Source organism: Leuresthes tenuis, unplaced genomic scaffold (assembly GCF_036924035.1).
Source record: "Leuresthes tenuis unplaced genomic scaffold, fLeuTen1.0.hap1 SCAF_6, whole genome shotgun sequence".
Classification (NCBI taxonomy): domain Eukaryota; kingdom Metazoa; phylum Chordata; class Actinopteri; order Atheriniformes; family Atherinopsidae; genus Leuresthes; species Leuresthes tenuis.
Genome location: NW_027325360.1, coordinates 7,644,301 through 7,663,064, shown reverse-complemented (window position 1 = coordinate 7,663,064; position 18,764 = coordinate 7,644,301). Strand labels below are relative to the sequence as shown.

General features: G+C 40.4%; 1 protein-coding gene across 3 annotated transcripts; it reads right to left on the bottom strand.

Moving 5' to 3' along the window:
• Nucleotides 1-709: 709 nt before the first annotated feature.
• susd2 (sushi domain containing 2) lies at nt 710-18,709 on the bottom strand. Of its 3 annotated transcripts, none has more exons than XM_072387397.1 (15): nt 18,390-18,706; nt 18,093-18,291; nt 17,399-17,547; nt 16,650-16,998; nt 15,994-16,195; nt 14,955-15,040; nt 14,585-14,853; nt 13,873-14,016; nt 13,520-13,573; nt 13,167-13,319; nt 11,486-11,737; nt 10,992-11,270; nt 10,541-10,717; nt 3,499-3,595; nt 710-1,340 (listed from the first exon to the last, which is right to left on the bottom strand). In XM_072387397.1, exons 1-15 carry the CDS (start codon nt 18,529-18,531, stop codon nt 1,289-1,291), a joined length of 2,604 nt encoding a protein of 867 aa, XP_072243498.1. In that variant the 5' UTR covers nt 18,532-18,706; the 3' UTR covers nt 710-1,288. The 3 variants fall into 3 exon arrangements, with proteins under 3 accessions (XP_072243498.1, XP_072243500.1, XP_072243499.1); XM_072387398.1 differs by lacking the exon at nt 710-1,340 and adding an exon at nt 1,348-1,902 and having other exon boundaries at nt 18,390-18,709; XM_072387399.1 differs by lacking the exon at nt 13,520-13,573 and having other exon boundaries at nt 18,390-18,703.
• Between the last annotated feature and the right edge of the window lie 55 nt (nt 18,710-18,764).

Below are 18,764 nucleotides of genomic sequence, written 5' to 3'. Positions count from 1 at the left end.
TGTGGGGCTTTCAGGTCTGTTTCATTACCTGGTAACAACACAACACGTGACTTTATGCTGTATAAGAAGAGGGTCTTTAAGGAAGGACAGCACAGCAACAGTCAGTGCCTGCAGGAGCAAGTAATGAAGACAGCATTACAGAACGTTAGCTGGGAAACAGCCCTCACATGCAGTAAGAACTTAAAAGCCTTTCATTTGCAGCAGACCATCTTATTTCAATTAGTTTTCAACAAGAGCTGCTCTTCTTCTCCAGCTGGACCCCCACCTATCACTTCCAGAGATCAGCCACAAGGGACCCTGTCACTCTATTTCCTTTTACTATCACCCCCCCCCACACACACACACACACACACACACACACACACACACACACACCCAAGGGCTTTGTTTCGGAGAAATGAGTCAGGTTCAAAGCAGGTTCAAAAAGGAAAGAACTGTGGGGTAACATGAGATGATGGTCTGTCCGACGGGGCATGCTGTTGTGCCAGATTGTGCCTGATGCCTGAGGCATTGCAGTGGGATGATTCTTTAATTCCTGAGCTCGCAGTGTGTGCACACACACCACAAGGCAAACATATACTACACTATTGACTACCTCACTAATTTTTTAAAACATGTACAAATACTTTTGCTCACTTGTTACTTTCTGTTGCAAATATCTAATCAGGCTGTAAACAGTGCAAAGAAAACCAAGAGTTCATAAGGTGTAAAAGTTTATCTTTATTCAACATTTGAGGATTTTTTTGGCTTAGACACTCAGCAAAACCCTCCGTTTGACTGAAGGCTATCAGCCCACACAAAGGCTGCATACGAGTTCAAAGTTTTTCAACCGAAAAACGATCAGGTTCACTTCACATTTGACATGAGCATGAACACATCTGGTCCTATTTTAAACTGAAAGGGAGAAAGGAGTGTTGATTGCAACAACAACATCTCTGTGTAGTATTCATACAATTATCTTTCTGGTGAAGAGTGGATGTTCAGTCATGCAAAATGGGGATATAAAAACAATCACTGCGTTTTCCCCTCACTTCAGTTCTCTCAATCGTCACCCCATGCGCCATTTAGCACAACCTGGAGCTTTTCCAGACTAAACAAGGGGAAAACATTGGACCAAACAACATGCCGAAAGCCTGGTGCCTGACGTTTTCCTGATAAGGTCAACAGGTCAAAGGAGGAAGACCATCCAAAGGTGCAGTGCAACTGCATGTGATCTCCAAATGCTCAAAATGTATTTGTTGACAAAGGTTTTACAGATGCTCCATAATCCAAGATGGCTTTAGAGTTTTCAGTAACTCTGTGCTTGGGTCACCATCTCATGTGTTTCGTCTTTTCTCTTTCTGAAAATACAAAAAAAAAGTCACTGAAACATCTTAAAAAATAAGAGGTAAGAGTGAGAAAGCCAGACCGTACCTCAGAATCACTTTATTTCACCCTGCATGTTGCCCTTGCAAGGAACTTGTCGTGTGGTTGACAAGTAACACGAGATGGACAAGAACAGACTATTCACATTGAACATGTTATACGTAGAGAGGAGAGAAAAAACTATGTGACTGCATGCATGTGGGAACACAGACATAGATCTATCATTTATACCAACTGGAACAATATTAGAGAGGGATCGTGCGTTTGCCTACATGAACAGAAATGATTACAGAAACTTTTAAGAGCATACAGGACACCTGTGCACTGTTTGAAGACAAACATGTAATCCCATCCTTTTAGGTCACCATTAAACAAACAGTGGAGCACAAATGTTCTCCCCATATTTAGACGTTTCTTGCTAAATCAGAAGCGAAAGAGGCAGGGCCACCATCCAAAAAACCCAGTCGGCTCCAACTCGTCAGCTCTACTGGCCTGTGTCAGCTCCTGTCACTTCTTTGTATCAGTTCTGCTGGAATTCTAATTTAAAGAAAACATTCAGGGATCCCAATCAATAAGTTAAATGCATGATGAAAGGTTGCAACAGGCTTGCCAAACTCAGCACAAACACTTGCAGAGCTTGTGCTCCCCCTCCTCTCTCCTTTTATCTATTCTCAACCTTTTTCCTCAGTCAAAGCCCCCATCCACCTTCTGATGTTTCATATAGCAGTAGAGGAGACATGATGGTGCACACACACACAAACATAGTCTAACTTTATGGTGTAATGACTCCTGTGGTGAGCTGCCAGTCGACCTGTTGAATCCTGCTAAGTAACCCTAGATGTGGAAAGTACCCCTGCAAGTCTGAGACAGGAAGAGTACAAGCACAGAAGGCCTTCACCATCAACCTGTCGCACGTGCACACGCAGGCGCACACACAAACACTCGTATCACTACTGCTTTCCTCCAGACACGCAACCCAGACAACATCTGAAACACAGTCAGACTTCTGCTACTTCCATCCTGCCGTGCTTCTGATGTTGCAGAGGAATCAATGTGTCTGCACTTGTTAGTAGGAAAGTGTGTATTTTGTGTGCGTGTTCATGCATGTCAGCAAGTTAGCACTCACTCAGGGAACATTTTAGATGTCTACGGACACATTTCGGCTACTGTATGCATCGTGTCTTTCCTGACTGTGTGTGTGTCCCGGGATGACGATGCAAGCATGTGCACCAGCATGTTGTGTGTGTGAAATCACCTCCCTCACATCTGCAGACCTTTTGACTATTCTCTTTTTACACCTGACCTCCTGTGATCAAGGTTTCAAAAGAGGGCAGGTTCCTTGCCCTCATGACCTGAAGACATAGCGGCTCCATTGAGCACTTAATCCAAGAGCTACTGGGAGCGAGAAGAGGCCTTCAACTTCTAACATTCATCTTTTCCCCCCTCCTGCCAGAGTTATGATAGGGGAAAGCCCAAATCAAGTCTATGAGTCCATAAAACAGGCCTTTAATTTGCTTATATTTGCCCAGGAGCTAGCGCTACTATTAGCCTCTTTTTTCTCTGGACTGCAGTCATGAGAATGATCCCACAGGGTATCTGGTTTGATCTGATCACAGAGGAAATTTATGGGAAACAGTAAGGAGGCTGGGGCATGTTGGATATCAAATGAGCAGGTGGGATTCATAGCTTTTATGTGTCTCTGCAAACACAATAAAAAAGGTGACTGGAAGGAAATGGGTAGGAAGGAAGACCCCTTGCTATGTACCATTTTCACGAGATAATAGGTTGCTCTGATTTTTAACTATTGAAAGACAAATTGAAAGATATAAGTGTAGATTTGTCTTGAGGTCTGCAAAACAAAAAGAAGACGGTTGATTGTGCCTTTGTTCTGTGGAGACTTGAACATTGGTGATTCAGATGGAAAGGACAAAGAGATAAACAGAAATCTGTTTAATTCTCCGACTGGTATCAGTGTTAATAAAATTTTTTATATAACTTGCCAGTGAAGACTGCTGAAGAAAGCAAGTCCTAACCACGATCAATATTGGCTTCTTCTATCTTTAATGTTTCCTAGACAGCTTTTTGGAGCAGAAACACAAAGGGACACATTTCAGTCAAAACTGTGTAACCAACCTGTTTTGTTTTCTGTTGTGTAGTTCGATCATTATCCCGATTGTCACCAGTGATGAGATGGACCCAATAGCACCAAGTACAAATCCAACGTTATCCTCTGTGAAAATCATGACAACATAGTATTAGCCACTATCTTTAGACAATGAGCCTTCATATATAGTCCAGGAAAGGACTGATGTGTACCTGAAGTGTACCTTGCCAGTTCAATCAGTTTTGCATCTAATGCTTCTTATACCATAAGTGACAGGTCCTCAAAGGGCGACTACAGGCTAAGTTGCAGTTCTTGTTACCATCTAACTTGGCGCATGGATGTGCAATCATTGCTGCTCATTTCATTTATCCCCAACAAGGCTGAGGAGTGCAGGATGGTTACTAAAACATACTTTCTCTGTGACATCACCTGTTAAAGAACTCAGTAGTAACACCTCACAATTACTTCTGATGTTACAAAATGTAACTGTCACTCTACTAATACTTACGCAGAGAAACAAACAAAAATGATCAATATATTAATCTGGAACAGATTAAAAAGGAACAATTGGCTTTTAAGCAAGCTTTAGGTTCCACTGCAGCAGTTATCAATCCCCAAAAAACTCATCTGCTTCTCAAATTTGTAAATTTCTATATTTGTTTAGGTGGAGTGGAAATCTATAAATATTGTCATCACACCCCGTTCATATCTCCAGCCACGCAGCAGATGACAGTGTATGTCTAGCGCCACCTCAGTGTGTGCTTACACTCATTAAGCCTTTATCCTAGAATGAACTGAGTAACAACATAGTTGTTTGTCAGAATAGTGTGTCACCCTATGACAGCTCTTTCAATATGTTGCACGTAATCTACTGTAAACTGAAAACAAGACAATATTCCCATATCAAAACATGTAAGAAAAGCTCCAGAGACTTAAAAAACACAAACATCAGACTCAAACCTTTGGATATGCAGTAAATTTTACAATCTTAGTTAATGAAAACACAATAATCGTTATAGCACCCATCTGAAAGATGCCTGTCAAGTTAGTAATGAAAATTTGCAAAGACAAGTCAGCCTACTAAGAGTGTCTTTCTTTTACTTAAACTTCAGTTGGAAAGGAGAAAGATGGGTTCCTGTTACTTCTTAACTGACAAATAATCACATTATCTGTTGCAGCACACTCTTCTATTGCACTGTTGTTATACATTTAGCCAGTTTTAACTTATAAACCCATAACATGGTAAATGGAATATAAGCTGTAGAAACAATCCAAAAAGTGGACAAAAGTTTAATAATACACACAGTACATAATTACAAAGATATTTCTGCAACCAGTGTATCTTGGCACTGAAGATTTTTCAATTTCCTCTGTAGTGAAGGCCTGAAGTAGACCACTAATCAGACTGACAGGCCATGTCATGGTATGGCTCGTGATAACCAATTTCTTGCTGTTCTTCCAGAGGAAAGTGGGAGCGTGGGCTTTAAATCCTGGTGTGGACCACAACAACTACCTTAATAATAAATATTGTAAGATGTGCACTCTAAGGGCCCCTCTACTTTAGTTGTAGCCAGTGGTGGATCTTGGGATATATTCACACACAAATCATTTTCCAGTCAGGTATATAAACATTTCAGCAGCCATTTACACTTATTTTACTCTTATATTTTTTAAATGTCAGTATATACCTACCTTTGCGTACATGTTTGCTAATTGACCTTTCTTAAAGCACTTTGTGTACATCAAAAGAAAAAAAACCTGCAACGATAGATTTGACTGACTGCGGACTCAAAAATTCTGATTTCCAAATTCATGATCATGTTGCATTCCAGTTCATTTGGAATGGCTGCAAAACCAGTTTCTCACTCATAATCACTTTGATTTCTTGTCCTTTATTATCTTATTTCTCACACAATATAAACACAGCATCAGTATAGATGTAAGAAGTGTGTAAAGAGTCAAGCCAGTGATTGGACAGGGGTACTTCAGGGACCAATCAGTTTTCAGCAGGGGGATGTGCCCCTCTGGCTCCACCCCTGCATCCGCCTGTGTTTTAATAGAAACAACATGTGGAAAACGGGCTGCCATTTATTTAGCTATATTACTTTTTTCAGCCACTATATTAAAACGACCTACCTAATAATATGTAGGTCACACATATGTTGCCAAAACACCTCTGACCCCCTCAGGGGCATGAACAAGGGACTTCTGGGGTGTCCTGGGTACACTTTTCTGCTGGGGTAGACCGCTGCTTTAGGAGCACTCTCGCCTCACAACACTATGGGAATACTTGGCCTGCAACTTTCTTTAGGTGTGTGTCAAAGTTACGCCCATGTGATCACCAGGACCCACAACACCCTGTGAAAACATAATCACTGGTTTTTACTTTATCTATTAGTGGTTTTATTTCACTGTATCATGAATGATTAGAGCACATTAAGTGTGACTGATATCAGTGCCTGGCAGATGCTGCACACGCTGGTCCATGTACAAATTTTGATAGAAGTTTCTAAACAAACAAATCTTGCTAAAAAACTATCCAAGGCTGTCACTAAACCTCTGGACACTGGAGCATTCGGCATCAATGTTGCAAGCTGCCCTGGATATAATTGTACTTGGAGCACGTGACTGGCAAAGCTCAAAGCCTTTTCGATTGATCCGCTGAACCAACCTCTCCTGGTCAAAATGTGAGGCTTTAGGGAGGAACAGCACTCAGTTTGGAACCACCACATTTCCTCATGACAGACATCAAGGAGTTCAACAGAACAAGTTCAAGCTGACAGTCCAGACAAGAAGGTGTTTTCTATTCATTACGAGATGGTGGTGCATACACTGCATCTGTGTCATCTGTACTTTGATGCCAATAGAATTAAGGTTTAAAAATACAAGCTATCAATTTAAATTCATATAGGAAAACCAAAGCTTTCTGAGTTTATCATTGTTCTCACAGACTAAAATCCTCCACTCCTTTGTTCCTCTCAAAGAAAAACCAAATCAGAAAGCAAAGGCTGTTTCAATGACTTTGTCACAACACCCAAGAACAACAATCTTATTGTGTAAAGCTTTTTTAGACAGAGCTGATGTAATCTTAAAATACTTCTGCTGATTTTTCTCTCTGGTACGCGTCTCTGCTCGGAGCTGCTGCTGTCATCTGAAGCGAGTATCTCACCCTGTCTGACTTAGCAGGATGACTGCAAGTATTCCTGGAATTCAAAACATATATTAAGTGAAAACGTCAGTCATCAAGTATTCCACATACAAACTTCAAATGCATTCACCTGCAACAAACACAAAGCCAGGCAGAAGCCAACTAAAACGTTACTTTTCTCTGCACCTGTACTCCGCCTCGGTCCTTGGTCGGACTCTCACGCTCAGACACTCTGACAGGAGAGTGTAAGTATGCAACCTACTCACAACAGCAGCAGCTCTGGAAGTTTAGGGAATAATCAGCTTCAGCAGCTGACCTCTCTTGTGATCTCTGACCACTGAACACCTACAACAACTCCATTTCTGTGGTTTAATTTTGCACATCCATCCATCTTAAACACGTGTCTTGTTAGTTAAATGTACTTTGCACAGCTGGTTTAGCTTTTTTGTTCTTGTTCTCCTTTATGCTTACTGTATTAGCAAGGTAATTGAAAAAAAGAACAACATTTCTTCTATGTATAACATTTTCCCCCTGTCTGATTCATGACAAAGGTGTCAACCCAAGAGTAGAAATGCCTCTACATGGATGTTGCTGTATAGAGGGCACAGATTCTACAATGTGGCAATGTCTAGTTGGATAAAATGACAAAAGTTATTCACAATGTTACAAAGTTACTCTTTTCTGTCCGTTGTGCAAGAACAGAGCACAAGAACATTGTGAGGAACTTTTGTCATTTTATCCTACTAGACGTTGGAAATATATTCCAAAGTTATGGCTGGACATGTGTTTTGTTATGAGACAGTGACCTTTGACCATCAAAATTTAATCGGTGCTTATGATTGCGCCTCTGGCTGCAGCTCACGTTGTAGTCATATGGTAAAAATGGACTTTACTTATAAAAGCATGGAGGAGAAAATAGCCACGTAGGACAGATAAACTAACCCAGACAAAGCCAGTGGAGAAAAGTGGCATTTTCTTTCCTGTAGCCGCTGTAAAATAAATATGTGAGGAGTGACTATTTTTTTCTCCTTTACTCTTGATCTCTGAACGTCCGAACAGAACACAGGTGACACAGCTCACAGACAACAAGGCCTCATTAGTGGACTTCCTAAGCCAGAGATGGCCAAAGAGAACACAAAGAAGTGAGAAACGTGACTGAATTTGAAGTCTCGTGCTTCTCCCAGTTGGCATTTGAAACTCTTTCTTCTAGACAACTTTCATTTAACGACTACTTTGTGTGTCTCGGTGTTCAGCTGCTTTTATCTCAGGGGAATCTGAGAGGGAACTACTGGAAGAAAATTGAGAGGCTTCGCTTGCAACGCACGTCTCCAGTGAAAATGTCTCTCTGGCAGCTGTCACCTTCCCTTTAATCACTTTCCTATCCTCTGTGTAGGGACTTTTATAAATATCATGAAGCTATTAAGGTGAGGCGAACTTGGTATGCAACTCATACACTCATACAGGGATACTGTTTTTTCAGAGAACTGTGATAAGATGCAGCCAAACTAGTAAATTGCATTCCCTCGTACATCTCCCAGAAACACCACGCCCTCACCTCTCCTGCACTCCCATCTTTCCATTAGAAGATATCAACCTTGAAATTTTCTGCAGCTCAATGACTCAAAATTCAAAGAGAATATGATTACCCCCATCTGCTCTAGAAAGAGGAATGCAATCTGGGTACCATATTTGATTCTGAGTTGTCCTCTGACAAACCAAACTGCTGTGGTCCTTCTCTGCACAACCGAGGCAGCTTTCAAAGATCAGGCTTTTTCTACTGCTATGCACAATATTCTGGTATCAGCAGGCGAATAATACAAAGACTTCAACTACTACTAAATGCTTCTGTCAGGGTTTTAACATGTAAAAAGAGAAGAGAGGCTATCAAACCAGTCCTCGCTGCCCTTCACCGGCTGCTGTGAGTTACAGAGCGGATTTTTAGACTTCACTGGTTATTCTTAAAACCTTAAATGATCAGAGCCCTGATGCCGGAGTTTAACGGTTCAGTTTAATGGTTCAGATGACCGGACAGTTGCTGTTCGTGGGGCGCCCTGGCGCCCAAAGGGCAAATTATTTCAGAAATCTACCTGTGATGGTTCAGACTTCCTGTCACGTCTGCTGACAGAAACCATTTCAACAGCAGCTCGTTAAAGTTACTCACAAGAAGTCAAACTGGATGTGGTGTTTATTGTTCAGCAGCACGTCCTTTCATCTCAACTTAGACTTCAGTTCTCTGCTCTGCTTCTGCATCACGCTGCGGTGATTCATATAAGAGGAGGAGGAGTACACCCTGCTCAGCCTGTATTTAGTATTGTTTACTTGGCTAGGGGTTACATTGGAATGGCTGGTGAAATGGCTCATGCAACACCTGCCATTGAGCACCTCAGGCAATGTTGACAGTTGTTAGCTCTAATTTGTGTAATGAGGACCTCAGAGCAAGAGTAATCATTGTCACATACTGTAGCTAAAAAAGTCTGTTGTGTTTATGTGTGTGCACTTGTGTGAAATGGGAACATGTACCTATTGATGCATGCATGTGTCAGTGAGACTATTTCTAGTTCCTGTAGATCCCTTTAACACTTGGTCTGTGAAGTCACTGTAATAACACCATAGAAATTAGATGAGCGGGTGTAGCAGTTCTGCACTGGCTAAAAATTCATAACAAACTTTTTTCAAACAACAGCTTAGACCTGGCCAGTTGTTACAAATCTGTTCTGTTGGGTTTCAAAGTTAATACAGCCCTGATTCGTATCAAGAGGAAGTCTCTGTTTGCAGCTTTAATAAGGACAGGATGGAGGATTGGGGTGAAAGTAGAGGTGGATTTCAGGTCAAGTGGTTTCCATTTGCTGCTTCCTAATTTCACTAAAACCGATGAAGAAATGCTTAGAAACTCATCTCATCAACTCTACTGTCACTGCAATCGGAACACTTAATATTTAATAAAGTTCTTTCCAAGTTTTCAATAAATCAATCTATAACGTTACATAGTGGGAGAAAAGGAAGCATTTACTTCCACTGCCTAAAACACAGAAGACTCCACATTCAGTGGAAAATACTGTCACCTGATGGCAACAGCTAAAAAATACAGCAATACCCACTGCAAGTTCATGGTTGGGGTAAGGACTGAAACAATTACTGATACCCAGGTGTTTTCAATTCACAGACAGAAAGCCAAGCCAATCCAGGTTTGGATCTTTATAGTTTTTTTGGCTAATGGTCTGCATGAGCAACCGAGATGCTTCCACTTGATCTTTGCTTTGAAAGAGACTGCATGCAGATGAAAAGGATAGCAGACAATTCTACAAATATAAAATATGTGAGGAAATAGTGATAAATATGTTTGTCTGAAAAGGAGGAAACTTGATCATCTTTTGAGAAAATTAGTTAAATCAATTTAGAATTACATTAAAAAAGAGGGAGAAAAATGTAAGATTCACATACTTTAACTCCAGTCTAAAATATATCAAATATCTATACTTATGGAAATGACAGTAGACAGTATAAAAGATCTTTGTATCGTAATGATGCTTTTTATTCTTTTTACAAATCTAATTATTGGCACATAATAACTGGAGGAGGGTGACGGTTCTGAAGTCTGTCTCAGTTTAAAGACATTTGGAAATTTGATCAAACTCACGAGATCTAATCACAGCATCTAATTCCTGTTTGTCCTCTGCTTATGAGTGCAACGTCATCCTGCAGCCAACTCTCAAAACTGACATGAAATCATCAGTAAATGCCCCAATAAAATGAAGTTTCAAAGTGTTCTACGTTGAGTTTTGTAAGATAGTTGTTCCGTAGGCAGTATTTACTACTTGTTCATTTGTGGTAATAATAACGGTTCTTTTCCCACCTTCAACACAACTGATGAAGGTTTGGGTGAGGGGGGAAAGCCCTTTGTTTTGTTTCATTCTGCAACCAACCTGTAAAACAGTAAGGCTGTTCTCCCGTCCAGGAGCTGTCATCCACACAGGTTCGCTCTCTTGAACCGTACAGAATGTAACCTTCATTGCAGGTGAAGTTCAGAGTGCTCCCCTGCAGGTAATGTGAACCATTCTTCTTCCCATTTCTGGGGGAGGGAAGCCAACCGCATGACACCACTACGGAACAGTAACACCTTCAAAAATTAATATCAGCTAGAGACAATTTTTTGCAGTATATAACTTCCTAAACTAATTTGTTTATATTGTAAAGTTTTCCTACCGCACCATGTGAATCTAATCTCATTATTTAGTCAAACAACAAAGAGTAAACTTGTAATTGTACATGAATCATGCTGTTGATTCTAAGTAATAACACAAACAAAGTAGACATAAATGTGTCACCACTGCGTGTACAAAAGACAACAAATTGATGCTTGAATGGATGCCGTACCTGGCTTGAGGGCTTCCATTAAAGCCTGATGACTCTGGTAGGCCCTGAGTGTGGCTTTTCCCTCAGCAAGGCTCCGCGTAATCAGGGTGTCATATTTACAGAAGTGGGCCCCTTCTCCCCTGCACATCGACAACATGTCGGCTACCAATGGGTGATCGGGTCGTTCAGGCAGAGAAAAGGCAGGAACAAAAGCAGCATCATGGCTTGGAGGGAAATAGTATGAATCCAAAAGGTATTTTGTGTCATAGGTGAAAAGGGAGGATGTCTTTGAAATGTTCCCTGTGGGTGGAAATAAACAACATATTGTGTTATTATCATGTTCTGTAAATACATTTTGACAAGGCAGAAGTTTTTTCTCTGTGTGCATGTGCCTTGTTTTTCTTTATTTTCACATGTGCAGTGACAGGTGACTTTTCACAAACCATCTTTTTATGTTGCGTTGAAGTGAGAAAAGAGAACTGATTATACATGATATGACAGTCCTTCACACTCACATCCAGCTCCAAAGGTAAAGAATTCTTCCAACGTGGCATCGGCTGAGGGGATGACCTCTCCAAGCTGCGTCATCAAGTCATCTGATGGGTCAGAGTTCATCAGGCCAAGGAGACCCTTGGTGTGGTTGGAGAACTCAGGAGGAAGCAGGACAGTGACTGCCATGGTCCCGTCAAGTATACGAACCTCCACGCCAACACCAGAGGAAAACATTACCGTCACATTCTGAGGGCTGGGGGCGAACACAAATGCACCTGGGAAAAGAGATTTTGGTTGAGTTTCTAACACAGATGGTCTGGTGTTGGTTGTGCCTTTGTTTTCTTTAGTTAAATGCTGATAACGATGCTATCTGTGCTGTTTGCTTCACAACTAACTTTTCTTTGTGTTAGCTGGTTCAACTAAATCTAAATCTCCACTGAGCTACGAGTATCACAGCAGTGATTATTATTTAAAGTGAGCTCTGTGTGAGCTAAGAGTAGCAGGTTGTGTTGATGGTGAGGTTTGAAAAGTTAAAAAAAAAGTTATAAAAAAAAGTTAGTTTAGTCATGTCAGCTGCACATAAAGTTCTTAATTTTTTAACCTGACAAGAAGTACATTTAGTTCAGAGATAATAGCTTGACAATTATGTAAGTTATAGATCAAACTAACGGGAAACTATATTGATTAAATATTCTATGATTTACAAACCTAAACTAATCTATTTTCTAGCGTGTGTTAGATCAGATATCAGCAACACACCATGGAATACATTTACTGACCAATCAGGACAGGATATAAAAGCATATAACCTGCTGCGACTCACCCACTGAATGCATGGTTCCCATGGTAATGTGACAGAAAACATACATGTTGTTTTACTATAACTGCAAAGCTTCTGTTCGTGGGTTTATTTACCGTAGATTATTCCTTCTGCTGAGATCAGAGTTGTTACTTCTACACTGAGTTCTGGTCAAAAGGATCGAAATTAAGATTCAAATGCATGGTGGATTAAAACATTTATCAGATTAATAAATATGATCAATTATTAATTAATTCAACGCTACAACAGGGAGGATTTACATCACTTCTCGTTTTATCAAACAAAATAATGGTTGACGTGTTGGCATGTGTTGGCAAGCTAAATAGGTTACTGAGGAGAAATATGGGCACAAGATGTGGCCAACAGGGTTTTAAACATTTCTACCGGGGTCTAAAATCCTGCAAAAACTGGGCAAATCAAGCCTCAAGAGTTTGTAAAAACATCATCTCTCCTTGCTGGTGTAAGCACTCGGGCCGACGACAGAACATGGATAAATAGTTGTGAAGTAAAAATGAAAAAGTTTTGCATTGGCTTTGATTCAAATTGGCTCCTTTTACTTGTACATTAAAATTAAGAAAAGAAAAATCTGAATTTATGTTTTATTTTTCTGATTCCCCACTTTGATACAACTTCATGGAAGATAACTGAAACCAAAAGGTGGAAATAGGATGCTGGGAGTAGTCAACCAATCAGAAATGTTCAGCGCTTCAAGCTTCAACAGTAACTCCTGAACTGGGCCATATAAGGAGGAAATATCTCACCAAATCTTTGTTTAGTCCCTCGTGTCTGTGTTTGAAACAAAGAGCGTCAGAGACAAACTCTTCTTAAAGTCTCTAGTCCCTGATGAAAGATCCTGAAGCCAAAACAAACTTGAAGCATCTCACCTTGCAGATCCATCCATCTTTGCTCAGTGAAAGGTAGAATCTTTTGGTTTCTCAGCACCTGAAGACGGTAACCTGCTAGGCGAACCTCGATGACATTGGACGACCGCTCCTTCATAGCCACTGATGACAGTCGCGTGGCTTTAGCCAAGGTACCTTAGTGGTAAATAGAAACATCTTATTTTTTGTTGTATATGATGTTATATGAACTCAGAATTCAATGTTTTTTTTAATTATTGCTTGAGTCTGTGCAATTTAAAATGATCTAAAGGTTTGACCTAACTATCTATTAATGGCATCAAGACAACTACAGTCACTTGGGCCATGTTTGTTGTGTAATGAGTTTAAATTCTAACCACTGACGCTACATCTGTCCTTCTTTACCATATCTGATCCCAAGAGACACTGAGCTAAAGGAAAAGAGAAAGGTTAGGAAGCAGGGTGTCACTTTACCCTCACATTTAGCAAAGACCTCACATGGCTAGTTCCCAGAATTGCGAAAAACGTAAGAGACGATCTTAAATGTTCTTATAGAGAAGTGTAAAAGCAACAGAAGGCAATATTATACATGAAATATCAAGGCCAATAATAGAAATCTCTCTAAAGAAGTCCTGGAACAAGTTTTAAACAAAGCTTTATAATAAAGAGAAGTACAGTGGGGATGAAACAGAGGATACAGACAGGACATTCACATCAAAAGTAGACTCACCATTCCTAAGTTTCACCTGCTCTGTTCTGGCCTGAACACTCAGCTCCCTGTTTGGTGACAACATGAGGTAATACTCTCCTTTGCCACAGAAAGTATATCTGAGGCCATCAAATGTTACAAAATGCAGATCCCCAAGGATAACACCTGTGAGGCATCAAGAAACAAAAAAAAGATGGTGATACACATAACTCATACACACATTTCAGCACAAACGCATTTATTTATGTACTCTTGCTCATCAAAACATATCAGTACACTCTGTGGTGAGCAGGCAGTCAATTGTATGATTTAATATTTTCCACATCTTAACTCTCTGCTCCAGTTTGTAATTCATTTACCTCAGCTGCAAACTGATCTCGTACCACTGCTGCTATATGGTCCATTGCGCATGTGCATGAACACAAAGGCAGTTAGATACAGAATTACAAATTCACACACACTCACACGCTTTATCTACTTCTCCCTATTTCCCATGTACTTTTCAGCCTTATTCTTATTACAAATTAAGCGAAAGAAAGCAGAATCAAGACCCTAAAGAGCAGTACACAGCAAAGATTCAGGAAAATGATGCGCACAAGTAGCAGAATACTGGAATCAAATTCAAATTAAGATCTTACTGTAGACATAGCTGTCACTGTGCTTTGACATTACAATTTCCAATATATTGAAAAAACATGTAAATGCACCTTATTCAACTCCTTACTGGTCTAACCTGCTTTTGGTGGCCTGTAGTTGCGACATCCACTTGAAGGCCGATGTTTGAAGTAGATGTGGCAGTAGTCAGACCAGAGGCAGCAGTAGTGGAAGCTCATGACATCACGAAGCCAATGGGAATACTCAGGCACCCGAGGGGGCTCCCGGTAAGGAGGTGACCCCCAGTCGTGAGCCCTGTCTGGGGTGCTCCCACCAATCGAATCTCCTGTCAGGACCAGAGCACCCACGCTGTCATAGCAGCACTGCTGCCCTGATGCGTGATTTGGACTGTAAACATATCAAGGAAAAACGCATAAAAGAGGGGGAAAAAAACCTGTGTTTTTAATGTTCTAAAGGTTAAACTGGACCTGTTGTTTCATTACTCCTACCTGGCTTGAATTGCTCTGACGCAGTGGACACTGCCAGGGTGATAAGTGCAAACACTGCCCCTCTCAATGTCACAACTGTAATCAGTCTGGAATGACACATTAAAGAAGAAAAGCTGCGATTTGTGAATGTTCCTGTTGACTTAAAGCAGAATTTGGTAACCTTGAAAAGAAGATGGACTTTGTTTGGAAATTTGAACAGATACAACTTTCTGGCCCCTCTCTGCTGTGCAACTGGAAACTGGAAAAGTGTCAATGACTGACAACGGTTTGAGACACCCCCTGGCTCTGATTCGTTGCTTTAATTCAGGGTTTATAGATTTTTTGCATTGCATTTAGAACACAAGAAGGACTTTTATCCAAGTTATAAATTCTGCTTCAAAGACTAGCTTCCAGAAATTCATCCTGACCATTTTTATTTGTTTAGCAGCAGATGGGTGAATTCATATCTGCTTTTTAATTTCCAAATGAATCACTAAGGTTCTCCTGCTCATTTCATACAACTACCAAGCCATTAGGGTTACTGGCGAACCATGGCAATTATTTTGCATTATGTGCCATAAAAACCTTACTTTAAATACATAAACATACGTCTGAGGATAAATACTGTGGTTAAAAGTGGGCACACAGCTATTTGTGTCGTCTCTCTGTGTCCTTCATGATAAACAAGAGTTTGCTGAGGTCAAGAGGTTTTAGATGCTACTGAGACTGACAAAGAGAATATGTTCCGTGTAACAAAACTACACATAATATTTGTCATAACACTATTGTTCGAACATCGAATTTTAAAACAAGGAGTATAGAGACAAAGGATTGATTTGTTTTGACCAAAATTATTCAACACTGCCCTCTTGTGGGAAAATGCCAGTTTTTGGCAGCAAAACAAAGCCAAGACTCACAAAGTCCATTTGTGGTACTTTTGTTTTTCTCTGGTTACAAGTAAGCTGAGAAATACTGATTTGGCTATCTCCACTACTAAAATCTTAAAAATAGTGATCTAAAAACATAATTTAACAATAGGGATTGCGGCAGGTTTACTCACATGAAATCTACCTGTATCTGCTCGGGCCTGGGCCAGCGTGCAAGGGCAGTCAACAAGCTCCTTCAGGAAGCTGGGCAGCTTGCTCTCCAGATGGTCCCATTGCAGACACTTGTTCTGTGCCCAGGACGAAGAGTCGTCTCTGAAAGCCTGTTCCAGGTGCCACGCTAAGACGTGACCTCGACTCCAGAGTCCTTGTATATTCCTGTGGATAAACAAAAGGATCACATCTCAGCAAATGGTTGACTATCCAATTCTGAGTCAATGATTGGCCTCTGCTACCTGTGGTCTGACCAATACTGCAAATGCTAAGATCCTGAACCAATGTAATATACAGGTGATGCTTAATAGTTTTTATGGTGGTTATAATCTCCGTAAGGCATCCTGGATTTTAGGATTTAGGCAAATTAGAGGATCCAATTAAATCCAAATGAACTCACCATGACAAGAACAAATACCAAAAACACCCAATATCATGCTTTTTGATATACTTTAAAAGCTTTAGTGAATGCTTATCTTACATTAAAATGTACACGTTAATGGTTTTGATGCATTTCTTCATCATTCAGTCGCACTACACTGAATGCGCAATTTTGTCCACATCAACCAAATGTTTAGATGTAACATGATGCCTCAGGATTGCAAGGTCTCACGGATACCTTTCTCCCTCTGATTTAGAACCAGCAGTGATGCGGATATTCCCCAACTCCCAGTCAGAAAAGTCCTTTTTGGCCTCAGGGAGGAAGCTGAAGACACCAGTGTTGGGCAGATTCCTGCCGAGGGAGTACAGATAGCTCAGCTCAGCCTGCAGTGAGGACGTCTCTGCCACTGAGCTCCTGTTGACCTCTCTGTAACCCCACAGCTCTACGTTGACCTCTTCTGTTTTGATTACAGAGCTGTTCCAGGTCATCTTAAGCTGTCCTGCCACATTTGGCGTGCCATAGTTCTGCCACTTTGTTGCATTCACCAGGGTGACTTCAAAAGCGGGGTCAGCTTTGTTGGGACGGACTAAACCATTTAAAGAAAAGTAAAATAAAATAAAATGTTAAGGCAACACAGAGTTAACCGGGTCTCATGTAAGCAACCAAAAGTTGAAATGAAAAGTAATAAGAGCAACAGAAAGGCCACTTTTATAAGAACATTTCTTAATCCTGAACAGTCATGGGGGGGGAAAAAGGGGAGAACTCTCTTTTTAATCTCAGATGAAAAACAACTCCCAAAAACATTTACCAGTTAAAAACTAATCAGAAATGCAGAAGCAGCATTTGAAAAACTAAGTACACCCAATATCTCAACAGCTTGACTTTGACTGGACTAGCAACTAATGAATCTTTTTTTTTTTTTTAAATCAGTTTAACTGTAGATGATTTATAAATCCTACTATACCACTGACAGCACAACAACTTACCTGACAGGTACTCTCCAGATCTGTCAAAATTGGTTCCATCTGTTGAGATATCAAATGGTATCCAACCTGTCTCATACAACAGGGGGGAGATGCAGCATGCATGGCCCTCATCATCAATAAATCCCTCACGCTCAATCTCACCTTTGAACCTGAAACAGACAAACTTTATTTGATTATTGACTGGCTAAACAACACTAAAACGTTGTTCCAATCATCTTCTATAAGCACTCTTATTGTCAGTATGGAAACAATTTTAAATGCTTTACATTACATATACATAATGGCACAAGATCACCATTTCTCTCCTAGTGACATACAAAGCTCTGCATGTGAAACATTTAAACATCTGAGATCATAGTAACTGAAAATCAGGTTTGAAAAAAAACATTTCCCAAAAAAATAGTGAGGACCTGACAGAAAATTAGAGGAAAAAGCAGCTAATGTCCAAGAAACAACTTGAGAAGCTATTGGAGCACAATTGAAAATATAAATATAGAAATATACACATGGAGAAATGAGGGGTGACCCCAGACTTTTGCACGGTACTGTATGTCCTGAACATTAAACATATCTCTGACATCTCTCTGATAGTGTCATCCTAAACTTCCCTGCACGATAGGTCTGTTGTACTGGTTTACAACAATCCCTTTCTGAGTTTGTGGAAATGTAATTTCATGCGTGCCTATGGACAAACCTGCAGATAAAATGTCCATCAGGACGAAGGACCAAGCTGAGGATCTTGAGAGCTCTTCCTCCCAGCATGGAGCTGGACTGAGGTGACGTCTGAAAACAGAACTGGTTGTAGTCTGTGCAGCAGTTTAATAATGACACGCAGGTTGCTTGGCAGGAGCATTCCTCCAGTACATCTCCACACTTTCCCCTGCATGTTTGACCTAGTGCAAATATTTATCAACGAGTTACACATAATACCCTCAAGGGTAAAAAATTATGACCAAATACCATTTTTGCAAGGTTAACTTACGTTACTTACCAGTTGTTTTAGATGACAAAATAAGAATTCCCAGAAAAAAAAAGCTCTCTCTCATGTTCATGCTGAGTAACAAAATAACACTCGTGTCAAACCATCCTTGGCTGAAACTCTTGACAGAGTTGCAAAGTATACCAAAGGTCATAAGATAGGAAACAAACCTGATCACGAGTCTAAGTTATGAGTTACTAAATATGAATCAACATACGTTAATTTTACGCCAGTCGGATATATCTTTTTTACCGCACAGGGTACCAACAAATGCCATATATTCTTGACGATTGTATATTGCATTTCGCCACCCTTTTTTAATTTATATTCCAAGTCAAATTTAACTTAACGGTCAACGTCTACTTTAATTCATGAAGGAAATAGAGA

Excerpts from the sequence above, each read along its gene's own strand:
- susd2 (XM_072387397.1), bottom strand. The coding sequence starts at position 18,531 with ATGACCTTTGGTATACTTTGCAACTCTGTCAAGAGTTTCAGCCAAGGA. Across the intron at positions 11,738-13,166 it reads AAGATGGATGGATCTGCAAG|GTGCATTTGTGTTCGCCCCC; the intron begins GTGAGATGCTTC and ends CTCTTTTCCCAG. Across the intron at positions 11,271-11,485 it reads CTTTACCTTTGGAGCTGGAT|GGAACATTTCAAAGACATCC; the intron begins GTGAGTGTGAAG and ends TTCCACCCACAG.